General features: G+C 33.6%; 2 protein-coding genes across 11 annotated transcripts in view; one reads left to right on the top strand and one right to left on the bottom strand.

The window, feature by feature from the left end:
* LOC113521605 (transient receptor potential cation channel trpm) overlaps positions 1 to 24694 on the top strand; it is a 315620-nt gene that overhangs the window by 115913 nt on the left and 175013 nt on the right. The window lies entirely within an intron of this gene.
* The window catches only part of LOC116413081 (allergen Tha p 1), a 33442-nt gene continuing 10538 nt past the window's right edge, over positions 1791 to 24694 (bottom strand). For 2 of the 3 annotated variants that reach the window (XM_031910051.2, XM_052899728.1), the window contains exons 2-3: positions 3276 to 3463; positions 1791 to 2229 (exon numbers count right to left, since the gene is read on the bottom strand). In XM_031910051.2, the coding sequence (XP_031765911.1) occupies positions 2045 to 2229; positions 3276 to 3462 (372 nt within the window). In that variant the 5' untranslated portion in view covers position 3463 and the 3' untranslated portion in view covers positions 1791 to 2044. Of the gene's footprint in view, positions 2230 to 3275; positions 3464 to 5712; positions 5852 to 24694 lie in introns of those variants that run through there. The other variant, XM_052899727.1, reaches the window with a different exon arrangement.

Here is a 24694-nt window from a genome sequence, read left to right as displayed (position 1 = left end):
CCACCTGATGGTAAATGCTAACCGCTTAACTGAGATTCCTCTAGATATAGATGGATACTCTTCAATGTTTACTCCAAACGATTACAATAGTAAATTTATTATATTTAGATAGAAACAATTACAAGAAATGGTCACAGTGAGAAGACAATGGGCGGTCTTCTAAAAGTGATCTTTTCCAGGAAACATTTAACCTTTATATACTTAGTCTTTAGAAGAAAGTAAATAATTTTTTTTATTCTACGCTTTTTAGTCCTTCCTCACGGTTCAGTGGTTTTGATGTAACAGACACATTTCCCTTCACTGCTCTGCTCCTGTTGATCGTAGCGTGATAAAAAGTATACTATAACCTGCCCAGGAGTATGAAGAATAATTGTACCAAGTTTCGTTAAAATCCGTCGAGTAGTTTTTGTTTCTATAACGAACATACAGACAGGCAGACAAAAATTTTACTGATTGCATTTTTGGCATCAGTATCGATCACTAATCACCCCCTGATAGTTATTTTGGAAATATATTTCATGTACAGAATTGACCTCACTACAGATTTATTATAAGATATTGAAATAAGATCAAAATATTTCAACAACAGTAAGTAGCTAGATAAAAATAATAATCTCTGACACAATGCTTTTGTCATATTCTTTAAGTAATAAAAGAATGAGTAGATAATTTTTATTATTAAAAGAAATTCTTCATTTAAAATTAGTTCTTCATTAAAAATTTCCATGAAAAAATGTTTAATATAACACGTAAAGAAATGTAAAGAATGACGGAAGATGCCCGTAGAAAATTAAAAACAGAAATATGTTTTTCATTTATAGTATGTATAAAAAAAAAAAATATCAGGGGACCGTTATTGTTTCGACATTATACATCCAGAAAAACCAAAGTGGAATGAGTTTTTGAACATTGTAATTTCGGGTACAAAGGATTATAAATTATAATTAATGCTGCTTACATTAATGTATTTTATGTAAAATTTATGCAAATATAAAAGTTTACTGATATTTAGACGCGGCACGTTGTCAACGTGTTACGTGCGGCTTTAAAAATACAATATTTTACATTTTAAACTCCTGTCTCATGGCTCGTATCCTATAGATAACAAGGTGTTTTTCATGGTTTGAATCAGTATATTAAGTAACCTGTATGTTAAGATATAATCTATCTGAGGGAGACTTTGTACAAGAGTCGTTTGCTTTGTGTACCTCTGTCCCATTCGTGTTTCAACCGTGAAGCAGTTGTATTTGCATGGCTGTGTTTCGGTTTGAAGGGTGGGATATGGCGTGAATTTATAGGGTACAGAGGAATAACACCTGAGTCCTCAGGAATGGCAACGCATGGGTGGTATTATGGGCGAAACAGTATACTCTGTTATGTCCATGGTACTGCTCATGTCTATAGGCGACGGTTACCACTTTCCATCAGGTGGACCGTCAGCTTGTTCGCCATTTTAAGTTGTATAAAAAAATAAACAAAAAATTCATTCAAATCTGTACAGTAGTTTTTACGTTAAAGGGTGACAAGAAACCATACATACAAATACCCTCACAACATACCTTCGTGTTTTAATCGTAGTAGGATATATATTATTATATATATACTAGATGTATCTAGTACATTGCCAACTCGCCTGTCAAGCGGGGCAAGTACATACTAGAAAAACCCCCTAGGGGGAGACCTATGTTCAACATTAGACAGTTAACGGCTGATATAAAAATATCTAGTTGAAATATTATGTACCAAGTAAAATATTTGCTGTAGTTTACCTACAAAATAAAAAGAATCAGTTTTAACTTAAAACTTTATTATAAGAAACAAGTTTTACAAGAGAAAGACAAAAGAGGCGAAATGCTCAATGTTGCCACACAAAAAAATATTAAAATAACATTATTATTTTTCTTAACAGTAACACTGAGACGAGTTATGAAAACAAACAAAAAAATGTTTTAACAATTACAATTATTTATAATAAACAAATACCTAGCTAACATTATTTTGAACAGCCATTTTGAAATAGATTAAGTCATTTCCTAATTATTATCTACAAAGATTTGAGTTCTCTTTCGTATTTATGCCTGTACTCTTTTTTGGGGTCATACATATCTGTAAGTTCCACCCAGTAAGCGTTTTCTTTGTTGATAAGATGTTTGATAACCTTTTTAACGCCGGCCAATTGTTTTTGGGTACATTTGCTGCAACCATTTTGTAGCGCTTCTGTGATGTGAGCTGTAATAACATAAATTATATTCAATTTTGTCCGTAGTGCCACGCTCGGCAGGCAGGTTGGCGACTACAGTTAGCTTTTGTTAATGTTTTGACAGGGCTAATGTTTTGATACATAACTATAATACTGATGCATATTTATTATATATTACCTACAACCAGAGGGAGACTTTGTACAAAAGTCGATTGCTTGGGTACCTCTGTCCCATTCGTGTTTCTACCGTGAAGCAGTTGTGTTTGCATGGCTGTGTTTCGGTTTGAAGGGTGGGATATGGCGTGAATTTACTTGGTAGGGTACGGAGGAATAACACCTGAGTCCCCAGGAATGGCAACGCATGGCGGGTATCATGGGCGAAACAGTATACTCTGTTATGTCCATGGTACTGCTCATGTCTATAGGCGACGGTTACCACTTTCCATCAGGTAGGCCGTCAGCTTGTTTGCCATTCTAAGTTGTATAAAAAAAATTTTTTTCCCAACTTTACTCAGATTTTTTCACGTATTCATAAATGGCCCAGACAATAATTTGGGCTTTCCATACTAATATAGCGCATCCATCTGTTGAATTAGTATAAGAAATCAAAATTATTTTTGTAGTTTTTGAATTTTTGATTTTCGATGAAATTTCTGTTGTAATTTATTACACTAGAGAAGGGGCCCGACTTCGTACGGGTAAATTGAATATTAAAAAATATTATACCGTATGTTACCTGCTGATCCCAAAGAGGGTTGACGTTAGGCAGGTGGCCGGTCGTAAAACTAAAAACCAAGTCTTTTTGTAATATGGACAAAATCATATTACGCCGACCACAAATTATTAGGATAAGGGTAGGAAGATGATGATGTTACTCACTGATACTAAAGTATAGTTTTTGAGTTTATCCAATACAAACAAACAAAAAATTACTCTTAAACAATACCTCTTAGTATAGATAGATTCTAAGTTTAATGTACCACTGACAACTTGCATATAGATGTAACATAAATTATTATTACATCAAATGACAGTATACATCTACGCGTTACTTAATAATTCATAGATTACTCACATTTCAGCTCTCTTCCCTCGGCGGTACATTTTCCTTTCTCCAGCATACATTTAATATATGCCGCCGTGAGCCTCTTGTTAGCCAGTACGTCATCTATCCTTAATGAGTCATACCTATCCGTGTACTGTTCGCTCTGAGCTGTTGCATAGCCAATGGTCGCTACCACCGTAAAAAGGATTAAATTCATTCTGAAAATATCAAAAAAAAAAATAAATATACTTTGATAAGACTGTGTTCCGTAAAAAAACTAACTTCAATTGTAGCAAAAATCATTATTTTGATTTAAAAACTAAACTAATGAAACAATTTTGATAAAATTTCTATGAGAGTTACCTACAAAAAAATAATTGTCCAAATCGGTCTATAACTGTCAGAGTTATCAGGTAACAAGCATAACAAAACACAACCGAATTGAGAACCTCCTTTTTTTGAAGTCGGTTAAAATAGTGTTAACGACCTTCGTCTCATTCCACACTTTAAAGCCAGGTGTGTCGTTTTAATAAATTTTTTTGTTGATTTTTTTTATTCGCAGCTCGAATGTCATACAAACTGATGGCCAATCTGATGGAAATTGGTAACTTTACAGAATCATATCACTATATCACGAAATACAGTGTGTGTATATTTTTTTGATTTTTCGAAATCAAAGAAATTTTTAATTACAATTTCATTTTAATTTCTCGTATATTTACTATCTTGATTTATATTTTTTTTTGGACGTTGATAATTAATCTTATAATTGCTATGATATCACAACACTTCTTTTTGAAGTCGATTCATGAATGAATAAATGTTTAATATTCCATTTATTTGATTCCAGGTAAGTCACAGTCGTCACAGGGAGCTTCATAGCGTACTTAATTTGTTTACCAATTCGACTACTAACATCAAAAGTCGTAAGTATATGTGAAAAACAAATAAATTAATAAAATATTTATTGCCTTTCATCTTTTTTGCAATAATTTATATAATATAGCAAAGATTTAGATTTAACGTTAGATGTTTTTGATTATATTTATTGCATAACTAGTGTGAACTTCTTATCATCTAAAACAATCTATTAAAAGTAATCCAAAAAAGCGATTCTGAAAAAAATATTTGTTTTTTTTTTATACAACTTAGAATGGCAAACAAGCTGACGGCCCACCTGATGAAAAGTGGTAACCGTCGCCTATAGACATGAGCAGTACCATGGACATAACAGAGTATACTGTTTCGCCCATGATACCCCCCATGCGTTGCCATTCCTGAGGACTCAGGTGTTATTCCTCTGTACCCAGTAAATTCACACCATGTTTCTTTAATTTTTCATGTCTTTTAGTTCAATTGTAAAGTGTTACCAAATTTTTTTTTCTTTACCCTCCTCCAACTACTCCTGTATTATAACGAATAAAATAAAAGAGCAATTATACAATTCGGTCATTCCGTTTTTGAGTTTTAGCGAGACTAACAGCAATTGATTTTTTACCAGAGGGAGACTTTGTACAAAAGTCGATTGCTTGGGTACCTCTGTTCCATTCGTGTTTCTATCGTGAAGCAGCTGTGTTTCATGTGTGTGTTTGCATGGCTGTGTTTCGGTTTGAAGGGTGGGATATGGCGTGAATTTACAGGGTACAGAGGAATAACACCTGAGTCCTCAGGAATGGCAACGCATGGGGGGTATCATGGGCGAAACAGTATACTCTGTTATATCCATGGTACTGCTCATGTCTATAGGCGACGGTTACAACTTTCCATCAGGTGGGCCGTCAGCTTGTTTACCATTCTAAGTTGTATTAAAAAATAGATTTTTTATATATATACATATTGGTATAATGAAGCTTTATAAAGAAGTCACAATAAAAATATTAAATTAATTTTTTTTTCGTAAATTGATGAAAATAGAACAGTAACTTCGCATCTAGTATGGGTTTGCACTAATGATAATGACCAGTGAAGGATGATTATTGACGCTGAAGTCAGGCTCCGGTCAATTGGCCCATTGGGACAAATTCACCAGAACACGTATAATAATAACACTAGATCAAAATTAACTAGGATGGCTTCCATGGGGAACCGCGTGGAAGTCGATCCTACATGGTACACTGCTAGCAAATAAAGTACTTCGCTTGCTGAATGCTTCTATGCACACTTTGTGAAAATTTTACCTCTTTTTATATAGAATTTTTTTTTAAACCGCGTTGTACGCGACCATTTAGGCTGTAAGGTATAAGGGTGACTTCCCTGTCGATGGCTATTTATTTATTTAACTCTTTATTGCACCATAAATAAAAATATACAATGACAAGTGAATAATTCAAGTGAAATACAGTAACATAAATACAGATTGAAATATACACATGAAGGTACAAAAGGCGGTCTTATCGCTAGGGCAATCTCTTACAGACATCCTTTAGTTAAATTTTCATTCTATATAATTAAATAATCATTAACTTACTTGCAAGTACGAGTTTGTTCACCAACGCAATTGTACCCGAATAAGAACACTATAATAACTGAATGAAATCATCACAAATCTATTGTTTTATATAGCAGACCCTCACCTAGTTACAAGCTGTTAGAATAAATTTCATCTTGAAGAAAAACGATACGCGATAATTATACTATCTTGTCTCACAATTAGAGGGCTAGGCTGAACAGAATTGATTCTAATCTCATTAACGTTGATAGCAAAGGAAAATGACCCTTATTTCTAGCGGAAATAGTAACAAAATATTCTCTCGCACTACAGAACATCGAACGTGCTTTGTTGATCTTTTAAACTTCTGTCGCAGACGGATTCTTTTTTTTGTATACAACTTAGAATGGCAAACAAGCTGACGGCCCACCTGATGGAAAGTGGTAACCGTCTCGTATAGATATGAGCAGTACCATGGACATAACAGAGTATATTGTTTCGCCCATGATACCCCCCATGCGTTGCCATTCCTGAGGACTCAGATGTTATTCCTCTGTTTCCTGTAAATTCACGCCTTATCCCACCCTTCAAACTGAAACACAGCCATGCAAATACAACTGCTTCACGGTAGAAACACGAATGGGGCAGAGGTACCCAAGCAATCGACTTTTGTACAAAGTCTCCCTCTGCTTATAATTGGAGATTTTGCTCCACAAAGGATAGTATTATGTTATCAGCGACAAAGCGCTTACTCCCGTGTTAGTTTTATATTGTTTTTATAAGGATTGAAGTTGAAAATACTAAATTAGTTCGTCCAGCTTTTAAATTAGTATGGACGACCAAAAATGTTTTGCAGTTCTGAACTTTTAATGCAATGCATTTCATCCAAAGCATATTCGTATTACAAAAACGTGCTGTTCGCGCAATCGATTCTATAGAAAGAAAGATGTTGTTCTGGCGTCATGCAAAAGCTACTGCACCTAATTAGGTGTTCCTGAAGATCTAACTAAAGATGCCGTTTATTTTATCTTGATACCAACAATCCCTTCCCTCCACTTTAAACAAGGTTAGAAAGTTTTTTATATTTTTCGTTGTTTTATTTTATTTAATTGTTATTAAATTGTTAATAGTACACATCTCAACACCGACTAGCGTTTTCTTTCTCTAACAATTCGTAATATTTTTAATCAAAAATCTATATTCTATATGTATTTTCATGTGTTTGTACTGTATCTGCTACGTTTAACAATTTTTGTGTTCTCCGTTTGTATGTATTACCATAAAATGTTTCATGCCAACGAGGGGTCCTGGTGCCTTGTGATACGGGTTCTTTGGATACCCAGTTCAGGCACCAGTTCTCTACAACTTTGAATGTATTTATGGTATTTTTTTTAAATGTTTCATTGTACTCAAAAAAGTTGTGAGATAAATAAATAAACATTATTATTATTATTAAAAAAAAATACTAAAAAAATAAACCCTTTTGTCAGTAATAATTCTTTCGCCGTTTACTCCACAACATACTATTAAAAAAATACACACACATTGAAAACATTATATTAAAAAATTTATATACTCGGCCCTCTTTATTAAGTTAATGTTGAAAAAACAAGTTACTCAAGTTAGTATAAGGAAAACCGTTGTACTTTTATGTATTGAATCCTTAGAGATTAGACTCGAGAAATAATGGAGTGAATAATTTATTTAATGTACGACTAATTTAAAAATTATATTTGTACACCTATTCACTCGTAACGTTGTTTCTACATAAAAAGAAGATAATTCTGATATTAACCGTACAATTTTGTATGTTAGATGATATATATGTTCAAAAATTCCTTACCGATTGTGATAATTCTTTTTAACTATGAGTAGATTACATTCCAGAGTTCGTTCCTTATTTATATTCACGCGCTTTAAGCACCTGTATTTTTTTTTTCTTGAAAAAATCTTTAATAATTTTAAAATGAGTATGTTCCACTAGGCCGGATGCACACCTGCAATGCCTTTAGTATTGTGGGTGATCATGGGTGGCGGTAGTCACTTACCACCAGGTGAGCCGCATGCTCGTTTGTTCCCTGTGTTGTAAAAAATAAAAAACAGTAAACCGACTTCAATTATGACAAAATCTGTTATATCAGTTATTATTATAATTATCACAATATCATTAGTACTATCATAATATGATATAGATTTTCAATTAGATCACAGTTTATTATTGTTTTAATTGTTTTATGAGAAGAAATAATAACAAAATATTACTTAATCCAATATAACATTAAAAAATTTAAAAATATATATATTATATTGATCTGTTATATTGATCTAAAAACTTATCTACTGAACCTTATCTTATTTTGACAAAAATAAAAAAAAATACAACCGAATTGAAAAACTCCTGTTTGAAGTCGGATTTCAGAAGTAGGAAAATCAATTAAATAGACTTGTCCTCGGTAATGTACACAAACATATATCAGATTTTAAGTTAGACCTTCAAAAACATAGTTGTGAAAACCGCATCTAATTTGGTGCAGTATTTTTTACGTGATAATGACATAAACAGATAAATAGGCAGGCAGACATAATTTCAAAAATTTTTTTTTCTTGCTTCTATTGTTCTAATTGGTTTTAATAATTGTAAATGTAAATTTTTCAAAATTATTTTCTTTTTTTTATACAACTTAGAATGGCAAACAAGCTGACGGCCCACCTGATGGAAAGTGGCAACCGTCGCCTATAGACATGAGCAGTACCATGGACATAACAGAGTATACTGTTTCGCCCTTTGATACCTCCCATGCGTTGCCATTCCTGAGGACTCAGGTGTTATTCCTCTGTAACTTATAAATTCACGCCATATCCCATCCTTCAAACCGAAACACAGCCATGCAAACACAACTGCTTCACGGTTATAACACGAATGGGATAGAGGTACCCAAGTAAATGACTTTTGTACAAAGTCTCCCTCTTCTATGTGCAGATATCGTCTATTTCCAATTTTATTATATTAATAAGATTTTTCATCTCCCATAGTAAGAGAACGCGTCCAGCTGTTGAGTTATTGAAGTTTTTCGAGACATATCTCTTTAGGAAAACTGTTCAATTTCATTACTAGAATACTACGATAAAATTATGCTAATTATTTCGATTTCGCTCTGTAGAAAGAAGAGATATCGCATGTGACCTTCGCGTGACACTTTCGTCTCAGAGCTCATAGACGATGCTTCTACAATCGTCGTGTAAAATGCCATTGTTACAGCTCTACAGTAATTAGCAGACTGTAAAATAGTTTACGCATTGTCTAGTTAGTTACTTCATATATTTTTTCTTTTATTTATTGTCACAAAAAATACAGAGTTCCAGAAATTATATTATACTCGTATTAGCATTCAGAAACCAGGTAGGTTTATATTAATACTAAATACATTAAACTTTACACTATTGCACCAATTATGTAATGAATAGATGGATGGTGGATGTGGATGGATGATGGCGAGTGGTAAGATGATGAAAGGTGGCTGTACGCATCATATTATATTGAAGAAGTGTTCAGAAAACAATCCATTATAAAATAACGTTGAATGGGTGATAATGGAATGGTGACCCCATTTGCGCTACCGGTATATGCTGACACCAGTGAGTGATGATAGGTGAGGATGATAGCAGGTCACTTGGCCCATTATGTAGATCTTGGTTAGTTCAAAAAGAATTAACCAAAATGGTTTCCATGGGGAACCGCGTGGAGGTCGACCTGATAGGGTATATTGCTAGCAATAGGGTTTTTTAATGGATGATAATGGAATAGTAACGCCGTCTGCGCTAATGGTATACGCTGGCGGAGCACCAGTGAGAGGTGATAGATAAGAATGAAAAAAGGCAGTTCAGTCAGCCCGTAGTTCGTCCGTAGTAGTTCAGTTAGATGAATACACTTGGAATTCACACATGGGTTACAGGGGCACCACGGGGAGGTCCACTTGGTTCGGTATATTGCTAGCAATAGGGCTCTTAGTCTCCATTACTAACAATTTTTTTCCCCTAACAATAGGGTTGTCAGATCCTCATTACTCACAACCCCCCCCCCGTACGAGTACATTATACACACATATATAACACGGGAGTAAATCTTCAATTGTATAAAAAAATTGTGAAAAAAGTACTGAAAGTATTGACAACATAACAGCAAATTCTGACGAAATAATGACCTCTTTTTTAAAAGTTGCTTTAAAAATATTTTCATTTTCAAGCGATTCACACGCATGCTTTATTTCTGATTGGCATGTAAGATATACAATGATCATATACATGTAGATGGAGACTTTCAAACTAGTTACCTGCTCATATTCTAGATATTTATTATACTATATATCTATACCATGCTGTCTACTCACGAGAGAAACATAAATTTCCTCTTTTATTAGAACCAGTGGGTAAATAATTTATCCCAAATATATTTGTGTTTCGAAAGAAATGAAGTAAGCATATACATTAAATTTTTTATTTATTAAAACAAATAAAAAAACGACTTTAATTGTGGCTAAATCAGTTACGAGTATTTTGATTTAAAAACTAAACTATTAAACTTCTATGGGACGAAACTGTAAAGTCTTTAAAAATTTTTTTTGCTTTTTTAACAAGCAGTAAAACACCAATTAATGATGTCATTAATTCATTTCATTTCTTATATACATGTTTTTTTTTTATTTAAATTGAATTTAGAACTAATACGCATTAATTAAACGTCTTCTCGGCTATGAAATAGAATTCTCTATCAGCCCATATGCTCTCTGAGAACTGTAATTTGAAACTTTATAGCAAAACTAATTATAGACTTATGATCTCCATCATAAACCTCATCCCCAGTCTTAGAGGAATATTAGTAATGGGGTCAAATAACCCCATTACTAGCAACTCTGTCAGTTAGACTTCCACGTGGTTCCCCCTCGAAACCATCGTGGCTAATTCTAGTTGAATTCGTCAGGACGGTCTAACTTACCTGTTTTTATCCTCATCAGTCATCTATAACTGATGCTCCGCCAGTGTATACCGATAGCACAGGCGGGGTTACCATACCATTATCACCCATTAAAAAAAATCCTCACCAGGTAAGATAGTGGACAATTGTAAAACCGTTCAATAGTAAAAAAAAATAGTACTTCAGGTTCTAAATTCAAATATTTAAAATGTAATCGTGTAACAAATATGCTCGTGTAACATTAAGCAGCTTTAATTGTACAAGTAACAGAATTAATATAAAATTGATATAAGGATAAATCTAAGAGAATTATAACAATTGACAATAGATTTTTTGATTTTTTGATTTTTTTTGGTGGTAATGGTGACTCTTCCTGCGCTAACGGTATATGCTGGCGAAGCACCAGTGAGGGATGATAGGTGACGATGAAAATGTAGGTCAGTTAGCCCATCGTGATGAACACACCTGGAATTCAGCACAATGGTTTCCAGTGCGGACCACGTGGAGGTCGACCTGACAGGGTGTATTGCTAGCAATGGGTAGTCCGCATTACTAACAATCCCTCCCATAATATTTATTATATTGTTATATCCACCATTATGTGTCCACTGTTAAACATAGGCCTTCTCCATAAGGAAAGTTTTGCCCATAGTTGCCACGCTTAGCAGGCGGGTTGGCAACCGCAGTTAAACTTTGATGATATTTAAAGAGGGGCATTACTGCCCATCCCTCGATCATTAAGTTCCCTTAGTCGCCTCTTACGACACTCACGGGAAAAGAAGGATGGTCCATTCTAAGCCGAGATCACACAGCGTTAAAAGATAATAATAAATTAATAACTAATTCACAGTTGCTAAAAAAAACCTATATTAATTTAAAAACTACTATAGGTGCTTATTGGATTATTTCTTTAATATAAACTATGGGCAAATGTCAATACAAAAGCTTACTCAAAACATTCTCTGAACTTCTGATGATTCTCTTCTAGGGCCGTTACTAATTGTTACTCGAATATTTCTCACCTTTCATATTATTTTAATTATTTCTTTTGCAATATATGTGAGCCAATAATATGTAAAACTATTCAAAATTTTTAATAAGTTAGATTTTGCTGAAATGTAAAGCTTATGACGAACGGACGGACGAACAAATTCGCACCATATTTATTTATTACTAGCTGTTGCCCGCGACTTCGTCCGCGTTTCCGTCGTTTTTCATAAAATAAGTAGCCTATGTTCCTTCTTACGGTTCAGTGGTTTTGATGTAACAGACACATTTCACTTCACTGCTCTGCTCATATTGATCATAGCGTGATGAATAGTGTAATATAACCTGCCCAGGAGTATGAAGAATAATTGTACCAAGTTTCGTTAAAATCCGTCGAGTAGTTTTTGTTTCTGTAACGAACGTACAGACAGACAGACAAAAATTTTACTGATTGCATTTTTAGCATCAGTATCCATCACTAATCAGCCCCTGATAGTTATTTTGGAAATATATTTCATGTACAGAATTGACCTCTATACAGATTTATTATAAATATAGATCACTATTTCTACGGTGTAGTAATTTTGTTAAATGACATTTTATTACAATACCATAACGTTTCCTTCGTACCATTTGATACGGAACCCTAAAAACGACTATAAAAAATACTTAATACCTAATTAAGTTTATTTACTTAACCTGTCGAGGTTTTTCTAAGAGACTACAGCATGGAGTTCTTCAAAAAAAGGGTAAAAGATGTTTCTTCAGGGTCAGTAGTGCGCGCGTAATGCTCCTGGTATTGCAGGCGTTCAAACACTACGGTAACCGCTTACCATCAGGTGGGCCGTATGCTTGTCATATCAGTGGTATAAAAAAATATTTAACTCTTTATTGTACCAAAAATATAAAAATATATGATGACATTTAGAAAATTAAGCAAGTAGAAAATAAAAGTAAGTAACACTAAATACAGATTAAAATATATACATAAAGGTACAAAAGGCGATCTTATCGCTATGGCAATCTCTTACAGACCTTTACTTGAATAAAAAATATTTTAATTGAATTATTTTAATATTTTTGCCGTATGTACCCGGTATAGAATATGCAACCTCTTTCTTTCCCATGGGTGTCGTAAGAGGCGACTAAGGAAACTTAATGGTTAGTAAATGGGCAGCAGAGTCCCTCATAAAACATCATCAAAGCCTGACTGCATTTGTCAACCCGTGGAGGCAAGTGGAGGCCTGTATTCGGCAGTGAACAATTAACGGCTGATATATGATATAGTATGGTAACCCCACCCGCGCTATCGGTATACACCGGCGGGGCACCAGTGAAGGATGATAAGTGAGGATGAAGCAGGTTAGTTAGCCCATCGTGAAGAATTCAACAAGAATTGTTCACGATGGTTTCCAGGGGGAACCACGTGGAGGTCGACCTAATAAGGCATATTGCTAGCAATGGGGCTGTCAAACTCTATTGCTAACAATCCATTTCCCCCCAATAGTATGGTATTTAGATATTTAAAGGAATTATAAAAATCGAAAACGCTTAGTAAGTATCCTAACGCAGCGGTGTAGATACAGGGGCGTTGATTAAATTCGTTACGGGCTTATTTGTTTTACGAGGCTGTAAAGTGGGAACTAATTCGATTTTAAGTTGCCGGAACACGGGTTTTGAATTAGGACTATATTTGCAAATCGTAAAGTGTTCGTTAAATCCTTGCTAATATTATAAACTAACTTTTAGCCAGGACTTCGTTCGCGTAACCGGGATATCTTTTTTTTTATACTACTGAGGTGGCAATCAAGCATTCGGCCCACCTGATGGTAAAGGGTATTACGCGGGCATTGCCGTCCCTGAAGAAACCTCTTTACCCCCCTTTTGAAGAATCCTATGCTGTAGTCTCTTGGGAAAACCTCGGCAGGGAGCTCATTCCATAACCTGAGTGTTCGTAGGAGAAGACATCTCTGAAACCGCGTTGTACGCGACCATTTAGTCTGTAGGATATGAGGGTGAACTCCCTGTTGATGGGAGTCTTCACTGATTGGGATAAAATGTAGCCTATGTTCTTCTCCATATAGTGTCATCATTTTCATCATTATCAAATCAGCCATTAACTGTCCACTGCTGAACGTTTGCCTCCCCAATACAACAACAATGCTACAAGGAATGGTCCTGTGCCACCAGCGTCTTTTGACTATCTGCAATACATTTGAGGTCGTCACTCTATTTAATGTGAGGCCGCCATATGTAATATGTAATATAATGTAATAATATAGTATGTATTTGCCCGTACGAAGTCGCCACTCGAGAATTTTTCTTCCCCATCGGTTGTCAGTTCTTCGAACTATGTGACCAAATAATTGCTACTTCAGCTTGCTTTATCCTTCGGCTTATGTCGATCACTTTTGTTTCTTTTGTGGATATTCTCATTTCGGATTCTATCACGTAAAGAAGCTCCGAGCATAATATATATATACAAAAATTCATAATGATTGGTTAAGCCGATAAGGCTCGTTTATGACCTCTTCGCGCCTTAACACCTCAATAAGTCATTGAGGAATTTTATATATACGTATTATTTGAGATGGAGAACATAGACTATCCTAGTGAGTCAAAATATCCCGTTCACGAAGACGAAACCGCAGGTAAAAGCTAGTCCTAAATTATTGCATATACATGCATTATGACGTACATACTGACACTCAAGACCGGTGAATATTATTATTAAAACTGCTTAATAATTTTCATTAGAATTTAATCCTTAATTATAAATTTTATTTATAAACTTTTTATTATTTATTTTATTTTAATATTTATTTAAATATTTTTTATAAATTTTATATATATTTATAAAAAAAACATTTTATTTATAACTATCTGTGATTAGTGATCTTCATCTGTTCTCTTCACTTTTCGCTGGTGCCCCGCCAGCGTATACCAATAACACAAATTTCATTCTAACCTATTTAAAGAAAGCCTCTCCTCTCTCTGTTTCTCATATGCTAACAAAATTATTACAAATAATTACTTTATTTTATGGCTGTCTTGCTCAAATGGCCATAAAAGAAAGTAATTAATTTTAACAATTTTGTGAAACTCAGTATAAAAAGTAAAAGTTTGTTGTTTAAAATTATTTATTCAATATGCTCGAATTCTTTAATACTGCCTCTACAAAAACAAGATTAGAAGTAGCCTAAGTCTTTAAGGGCTTTTGCCAGTAATTGCCACGCTTGGCAGGCAAATTGACAATCGCATTTAGGCTTTGGTGATGTTTTAACAGGGACGCTGCTGCCCATCCCTCGACCATGAAATTCCCTTAGTCGCCACTTACGATAGCCACGGTAAAGGAAGACGTAGTCCATTCTATGCTAGATCCACACGCAGTATCTTTATATATAGTACATACATATAATTAAACTAGCTATTTTGCACGCATGGATTTCAGAAGCGTGGATTTCACCCGTGTGTACCGTAAATCAGTATATAAAGCCACGAGATACAACTAGTCAATTATATCTATCGCTTATGCTGAATTCGACCTAGATCAGAAGATAAAAATGGAACGTATTATGTGAATAGAACGTGATTTTCGCTTAATTCCGCAGCTAATATCGGCATTACAGATTCGCATCTCAATTTTCTTACAGCATAAATCTTCTATTTGAACTATAAAATCCATTTTTTTTTTGTGTAACCCTTATTGTTATGACGTATGAATTATGGATGCTAATCCTTATCCTTTTAGACCAAGGCATAGTTACATCAGGCAGATCAAGGAGTGGGTGTCGTGTCGTAGTAAGAGGTGAAGAGACTCGCTGAAAATCGTAGTGAGTGGCAAGAGCTCCACCAACAAGAGCGCAGCTCTTAAATAGGTTAAATAGATAGAATCCTTACCCTTAATAAAATGATGAGGACATAAATCGTTTAATTACAGTTTTATTATATCAGCTTATTTTTATTATTGGCTGTTTGGTCCCGGCATAGAAAAGGCCACCCCTTCCTCTCCTGTAGGTGTCGTAAGAGGCGACTAAGGGAGGGCGAGGGATAGGCAGCAGCGTCCTTAAAATATCTCTAAAACCTATCTGTGGTTGCCAATCTGCCTGCTAAGCGTGGCAACTACTCTCAAAACGCCCCAAAGGGCCTCCCCCTTGCATTCAGCAGTGGACTTTATTAGTTCGTGTGGTCCTGGCATAGAATAGGCCACCCCTTCTTTTCCTATGGGTGTTGTAAGAGGCGACTAAAGGAGGGAAAGAAATGACAGCAACTCCCCTTACAACACATCACTAAAAGCCTTACTGCGGTTGCTGACCTGCCCGCCAAGCGTTGCAACTACTGGCAAAAATCCCCTTATGGGGAAGGCTTAGATTCAGCAATGGACAGTTAATGGCTGAAATAATAAAAAAAAAGTGTTTATGGTACTTTGATGTCTATGGCTGGATGTCTCTACAGCTGACTTATCATTTTCATTGCGAGCAGTCAGCTTGTATGCCATTCCCAGTTAGATAAAGAAAAGATTTTTTCGTCATTTGACGTGTATAAATATCATTATCACTGAATGGAAAAATGTAATCGTTTGTAAGTAGATTGAATTTATCTGAAGTCAATGATTCGAATACACATCCGCCTTTTTACCGATTTGAAAACGTGCAAAATCCTTCTAATTTATTTATGAAAGATTTTTATTGTTTTACACTGCCGGGGGGTTGAAATTTTGGAAGGCTTTATTCAAAGAAATTGCGACCAAAGAATACTTCAGTGGACAGGTTACTGTTTACAAATGGATCAAGGTTAAATCTGCTATATCTTTTTACCGACTTTAGGAAAGGCACAAATTCTCATTTAAGTTACAATTTTATATTTTTGTTACCTTTGTTAACTCCGTAATTTATAAACAGATTTAGAAAACTCATTTTTTAATTGAAAAGATATACTTCCAGAGTGGTTTTGTAGAAATTTTATGAAAATCGGTTTAGTAGTTTAGTTTTTAAAACATTTTTTGCAACTATTGAAGGAATAATAACCATATATGTACATATAGAATATAACAATAAAGATTTTACAATACAATACAATATACATCTCGTATATGTATATATATACCAAGTCCAGTCATAAGTTCTGTTAGAAATAAAAATGTAGTAGAAGTAATGTAATATTACTAAAATTTATACCTACATATTTATTATCGTTTTGGATAAAGTTTAAATGTTCTGGAGTAACAAACATAATAAAATACGACCAAATTGAGAATACACTCCTTTTTTGAAGATGGTTAAAAAACAAATTATGTAAAAATGTATTCCAGACGACTAAAAGTAACATTCCAATTTTACCACGCCTAAACCGTAAATAAGCCTGTGGTGAATCTAATTTCAGGGTTTCATCAAGGCAGCCACCTCTTGATTAATATTTTAGCCAGTAACGACCCTCGGACAAAAGGTATTTCACACAAACGCATAGACTAAGTACGTAGCTCTTTGTTTGTGCACGCGGCTATAAATTTTGCTGTATCTACATTCAGAGATCGTTTGTATTCTTACTTGAGTGCAGATTATTTTAATTTCATATTACAAAATGTCGTTGACCTCATTTTAAAGTACATTAAATTTATGACTTTCCTAAAAATTATATTAAAATTGTTATTAAATATTAATTAAATTATATGTTTGCCTGTTTTTTATAACGCCGCGAAAAAAATATTTCACGTTCAGATTTTAACTTTACAGTAGGTATAAAACTAGTATTTTTTTATAATTTACCTATTGTAACAACTAATCTATACCCATTGGTATGCAAATAAATATAATTTTTTATTTTTATAAAAAAATTATTGTATTAAAATAAAAATAATTAGAAACCGCTAGTTAAAAAACGTGTATAAAAAGAACAATTTTTATACGGTGTCGAAATATTTTAGGTTATAAATTAAAAGTACTGGTCGGCTGGCATTTGAAAGGGCCTTTTGACTTGAAAAAACATATTTTTCACTCTTCATTTACATACGTAGCTACCACCTTTTAATAAACTTTTGACCTTAAAAATTAACAGCTCAAAGATAAAACAATATCACTTAACGTATTTAAATTAAAATACAACGCTTTCACGAATTTTATTCCTAAGGCTTTGTTAAAAAACTTTTTCGCTTTAATCTCAATAAATAAAAAGAGAGTTTCTGGATATGCAAATTTGACATTTCCACGTTTACTTATTTATACAATAGTAATTTCTGTCCACGACTTCCACTATCTTAGTAATTACTGTATAACATTTATTTAATTAAAACTTAACAATGTATGTTTATAGTTAACTAGCGATTAGGCCCGGCTTTACACGAATATTCTAAAATAATAATTTACCTATATTATTTTCTGATACGTGGGTGTCATAAGAGACGACTAAGAGAGTTTATGGTGGAGGGATGGGCAAAAACGTCCCTTTTAAAACATCCCAAAAGTTGAACTGTTATTGCCAACCTGTCTGCCAAAATGTGGCAAATATTAAGAAAACCCTCCTATTGGGGAGGCTATATTCGTCAGCGGACAGTCAACAGCTAATACCACAGTTCTCTGATAATATAGCTTTTTATAGGTGAAATTTTCAATTCGATTTAGTAGTTTTAAAATTTATCCATTACAAACAAATAAATTTACATTACAAAAAAAAGCAGCAAGACCAACACTACTAGATGGAGTGACATATTGCATTTTAGGGAGTCAGTGGGTATAGGCGGCTCAGGACCGTTCCTTATGGCAGTCTATGGGGACGCCTAAGCTCAGCAGTGAACGGATAATGGCTGAGACGCTGATGAAGATGATGAAACAAACAATAAAAGTTTTTCTTTTTAAATATATATAATTTTTTTATTTTTATCTAATCGTGTAAAACCAGACGGATTGCTAGTAAAGAATACAAGCAGCAAAGAAAAATACAAGATATTTTTCTACAGCAGTTATTTTTAAAATATAAGTACCAACTTCCTGACATAACTGCACTATTGTGATAAATATGATAGTACAATAAAATTCACTGTGCTTCTGAACCCTTTTGACGTTAAATTTAATTTATTTACTGACTCCGTTCTTAGAGAACACTCTCAAAACGTTTTATTAAAGGCGAATACGGAATAAATTTTAGCTTACTGGTAGAACATTCCTCTAAAAGGATATTAATAATTTTATTTTAACCTCTTGCCGTCTTGTCCTGGCATATAATAGGCCACCCCTTCCTTTCCCGTGAATGTCATAAGAGCCGACTAAAAGAGGGCGAAGCATGGGCAGCAGAGTCCTTCTTAAAACATCAACAAAATTTAATTGCAAAAAAGCCTAACCAAACAAAACAAAACTTGCCAAGCCTGGCAAAACCTCCAAAGGAGAGGCTTTTATTCAGCAATGGACAGTTAAAGGCTGATATGTTGATGATCCTTCAAAAAGTACATCAAACAATGGTGTGATCTTTTTAATAATGTATTCCTAAAATTCTTATAATAAAGTAACCAATACAATATAGTATTTTTTTCTTTGCAAGCTTCTTTTCGCGAGATTGTTCCTGTTTCTTGGAAAATCATTTATGTTGGAAAATTTCAGTCTTCAGACATGAAGTAAACTGTTTTGATATAAAGAAATCCGCTTGTAAGGAGTAAGTCTGCATGGTCGCTTTACAGTTAATAATATAGTCACAGCGTAGATAGTATATTCTTTTTAAATTATAAGATATGTATTTATGCGACTTCAAATAGTTCTCATTTCAATAAACATTTACTTTACTGTATATCCCTTAAGGATAATTAATTCTTTACTTTCGAATTGGTTTCAATAAATTTTTAGTCCCTATTTAAATTTATATCTATTAATTAAAATACCTGTTTTATTTACATAAAATTAAAATTATTTTCATGTATCTCATCATGTACATATTTTGCCATAAAAAGCGATTAAAAGCACTTAACGGTCGAGGAATGGGTAGCAGCATTTTTCTTAAAACATAACCAAAGCTGAACTGCGGTTGCCAAACCGCGCGACAGTCGTGGCAATTCCTAGAACAACAGTCCAATAAGAGAAGGTCTATGTTTAGCAGTGGACATTTAAAAACTAATATAATAATAATGATAGCTATACACACGAAAATAAATTTATAATTTTATAAATGTTATTCGAAAATAAACAATATGAACGTATTGATGTATGTAGTCTACAAAACTATAATAAAACTAAAACACTTATGAGAAAGAAAGAACAAAGAAAGTAGATATATTAGTAAATTCGCAATATCGCAGTTACGCGAAAAATATGATCACAAATATCAGTCTGCAAGGAATTATCATAATCGATTCAGAATTGGCCACGTGTGTACATAAAAAAAAACAAACCTTTTAAAAGTCGCTTAAAAAGTTTCCCTTACAAACTAAGGGATTTACTTAACTGGGTAAATGAATGAGGACATAAAATGTTTTTTCCGCAATAAAACTTCCGTGGCAATATAACTTAGCGTATCTGCGAGTTAAGCGGCTTTTAGTTGAAATTGGAAGTTGGGTCATTAAAACGAAGGACGAAGTGGAAATTATCTTCGATAGGTACAGAGGACTTACGTGGCACAACTTTAGAAGCAAGAAGCTGCATTTGCGTGACTGTGTTTCGGTTTAATGTGAAATTACATGATACGGAGGCATTAGAATGCGAAAGCCAAGTGGACCCGGTACTACAGTGAACATGTGGAACAATGTTGGTTTTTAGCTGACAGAAGTCGAACGTAACCAATCTTCCGTTAAAAAAAAACAGTCAACTGCGAGTTCCGCCGAAGGTTTCGATAAGAAATAACATGATATAACATAGATAAGAAATAAAATTATCTTTATAGCTTTTATTATACGAAATAGACACCCAATAGTTAATAGTTATTAATATATATTTGATAATTCAATTTGTAATTTCTTATTTTGGGCCATAATTTTCGTAAAGTCTAGACTGTATAACTAAGTTTGCTTTTGGAGATTTTTTCAAAAATTTACTCAACAACGGTGCTAATTATAAACATTTGTTTATTTGTCCTGTAATATTCACATATACCTTTCTTAACTGTAATTATTTTAGATTTTTCACTTCACAGTCTTCAGAGATAATGAGGAATGGTTTTTTTTTTCTCATATTTTGTATCTCACAAATAAACCAACTTCAATTGTGACAAATAACAATAATAATATTTATTTAATCAGACTACATAAGGCCCATTTTGTTAGTTATAAATCGACTTAACCTCCGTGACAAAATCAGTAAAATTTCATTTAAAAATTAAATTACTCAAACGATTTGGATAATTTTTTTTATAGGATCAATCTACAGGTATATTCTTCCGATTAAAAAATAATTTTCGAAATCGTTTTTAGAACTAACAGAGTTATGACAGAGATATGTTATGTAACAAACATAAAACAATACAACCGATGATACGAGTGAGTATAGTCGTTAATTGCCCGCTATTAAACATTGGGTTTTGCCTGTAGTTGCCACCCTTGGCAGGCGGGGTGGCAACCAAAGTTTTTTTTTTATTGGATGAAAATGGAGTGGTAACTCCGCCTGCGCTAATGGGATACGCTGGCGGGGCACCAGTGAAGGGTGATCGATCAGGATGAAAACAGGCCAGTTAGCCCATCATGATGAATTCATCAGGAATTAACCACGATAGTTTCCAGGAGGAACCGCGAGGAGGTCGACCTGGTTGGGTATATTGCTAGCAATGGGAATCTCAGTCTCCATTACTAACAATCCCTTTTCCCCCCGACAACCGAAGTTAGGCTTTGTGATGTTTTAAGAGGAACGCTATCCATTCCTTGACCATTAAATTTGCCTTAGTCGCCACTTACGACGCCTCCGGAAAAAGAATTATTTATGTGTTCTAGGAATTGTATGTTTCCCTAATAAAGTAAAATAAAACAAGCTCCAACATCCTCATTGCAGTACGTACCTATGTGCATAAATAATTAACATACTTATATGTTTACAGGGTTTATGTATTTTATGTAATTTATAATGTGTAATTTGTATTATTCTTTGTGTATACATATCTTATGTGTTTATACAATATATTCAGATCGTATGACTGCCTATTTTTATTTTTAAAATAACACAACATGAAAAGGTTTTGCCGGAAGAAATCTCTTATTAGAGACAAGCTCGCCTTTGTACATTATGTTTATAATGAATTGTGATTAACAGTATGTTTTGTGTACAATAAAAGAATAAAGAATACTAATTTCAATGTATCCTGTACATACCTACTCGTAATATGAAAATGATTTAACACAAATATGGCTTTAAACATTACTGGCAACATTATATGCAAATTCAAAATTCAGTTTATGATTAATGGCTCAACAATTTGAACATGATTTGATTTTTAATTAATTCATAATTAAACATCAAGCGCAGAATTGGATGATTTTCTGAAAACCTCATTTAAAATCTGCAACAGATCAATTTATTTAAACTTTTTTGACGTTAACGACAAACGCAACAAGAATGAGAGGACATTTTAATTTACTGTATCACGGTATGATACAATTTTACCATCACGCAGCGTTACCTGTTGATTGGATATTTTCAACTAACTTCAAAGAGAAGGAAGTTCTCGATTTGTTTGTATTTTTTTTTTTTAATATTTGTTGCCTAATAACTTTGTAAATTGTAAACCGATTTGGATTTTTTTTTTATCTGAAAGGATATACTTACAAATATGTTAAAATCGCTTCGGTAGTTTAGTTTTTAAATCAAATTAAATGGTTTTGCAACAATTGAAGTCGGCTCTTTTTTATGGAACACAGTTTGAATTATTTGAGAATTGAAATTCTGGATTTTTATATTTGGAAAATAATAAAATGGGTCTAGAATAAAAGAAATTGCGTAACTGTATTTGAATAACAAGTAAATAGAATATATTCCTTCAGTTCTTTGTTTATTTTACAAATGTACTATTTAACATAATGTTGACATAAATATAGGATTCGACGGGAGTAATATAAACTTATTCGCGATTTACTTTAAATGTATTTCCTTGATACCACGTAGAGTCTCGTTTAACATCTTTCCTCTATATCCTGTCTTCTTGCACACGTCTTTTTATCCTTTTCACTCAGCATTCAATTTATCGCTTACGTCATTCCTTGCAATCTCTTAAAAATATCATAAATATAGGTTTATTTCATTTGTCAGTTATCACACGTCATACTTGCTCTTCATAAAAATTGTTTTATTTAAGTATACATTTACAATTTACAGACAAAACGTTTGATATACAAGATATCAAAAAATAAAGTTCTCAATTCGAGTGTATTTTTTTATATGTTTTTGATGGGTGAAAATGGTATGGTAACCCCACCTGCGCTAACGGGATACGCTGGCGGAGCACCAGTGAAGGGTGATAGATGAGAATGAAAACAGGCCGTTAGCCCATCATGATGAATTCATCAGAAATTAACCATGATAGTTTCCAGTGGGAACGGCGAGGAGGTCGACCTGGTTGGGTATATTGCTAGCAATGGGATTCTCAGTCTCCATTACTAACAATCCTAATATAAAATAAAAAAATATCTAATATAATAAAAAAATCTTTTATTTTATTCTGCATTAAAAAAACCGTTATTTGTTAATTATTGTTAATTCATCCGAATAAACTTTCGAATTATTCCCATGGAAATTTAACTATATAAGGCAACTGTATAGGACTATGTTTACACATATACTGATAAATAAATAAAAAAATATCAATAAAACATTTTCATATAAAAATTTGTATATAATTAATATATATCAATAATTAATTAAGGGAGTGTTTTTTTTATATACAACTTAGAATGGTTAACAAGCTGACGGTCCACCTGATGGAAAGTGGTAACCGTCGCCCATAGACATGAGCAGTACCATGGACACAACAGAGTATACTGTTTCGCCCATGATATCCTCTATGCGTTGCCATCACTGAGGACTCAGGTGTTATTTCTCTGTACCCATTAAATTTTCACCATATCTCACCCTTCAAACCGAAACACAGCCATGCAAACACAGCCATGCAAACACAGCTTCACGGTTGAAACACGAATGGGACAGAAGTACCCAAGCAATCGACTTTTGTACAAAGTCTTCCTCTGGTAAGTGTTACATATAATTGAAATATCTTTTTTATAACACATTTTAGGAATTATGTAATGTTTAAAATATAATTCCTGGCAATTTTCAAGTAAATGTGCCATAAAGAGCTGCCTGGAGTGTGATTTTATAAATGTTTTATTGAATTCGCTCATCCCCGGGGTATGGCCATTTGCATTACCATGACAAATGAGCCTGTACTAGGGTGAAGTAGGTCAGCAGCAGGTCGCATATAGATACCTAGATGCGACAGAACTTCTATTAGACTGGAAAAGCGTATACAACGTTATACTTGTCCTAGTAGAGGCAGGGTATTTTATATTGTTAGTCTGTCATCATCATCCGTTATCTATCCACTGTTGGATATAGGCCACCCCATTAACTGTTATAAGGAACAGTCCGGAGCCACCTGCATCCACTGACTCCCTGCAGTGCATTTGAGTTCGTCACTCCATCTAGTGGATCACTTAAGAACCTTTTTTCCCCGTCGGTTATCGGTTCTTCGAGCTATGTGACCAGCCTATTGCCACTTCAGCTTGCTTATCCTTCGGGTTATATATAACTTTAGTAGAAGGCTCTCGATTCTATTGTTTTCTTTTTTTTTTAAGTTTGTTACTTCGTAACGTCATCATTTATGAACTTATTTAGAAAATTCTTTTTTATCTTGATTTATAAAATCCATTAATTCGCGTTAATTTATCCGAATAAACTTTCGGATTATTCTCATAAAAATTTTACTGTAAAAGGCGACTGTGTAAGACTATGTTTTACACATACATGTACTGATAAATAAATAAATAAATTAAACATTTTGATCTCTGTGATTTAAATTATATTAATGTTTTCCAACTTATTTCATCCTGTTATAATAGTTTCACATCGTGAAAGTTTGTGTTTCGAAAGTTTATACGAGTATGATAGG

This window comes from Galleria mellonella, unplaced genomic scaffold (genome assembly GCF_026898425.1).
Source record: "Galleria mellonella isolate WM207_F2 unplaced genomic scaffold, CSIRO_AGI_GalMel_v1 utg63, whole genome shotgun sequence".
NCBI classification, from domain to species: Eukaryota; Metazoa; Arthropoda; class Insecta; order Lepidoptera; family Pyralidae; genus Galleria; species Galleria mellonella.
The sequence above is the reverse complement of the archived record's forward strand: the minus strand, read 5'-3'. Positions and strand labels throughout refer to the sequence as shown.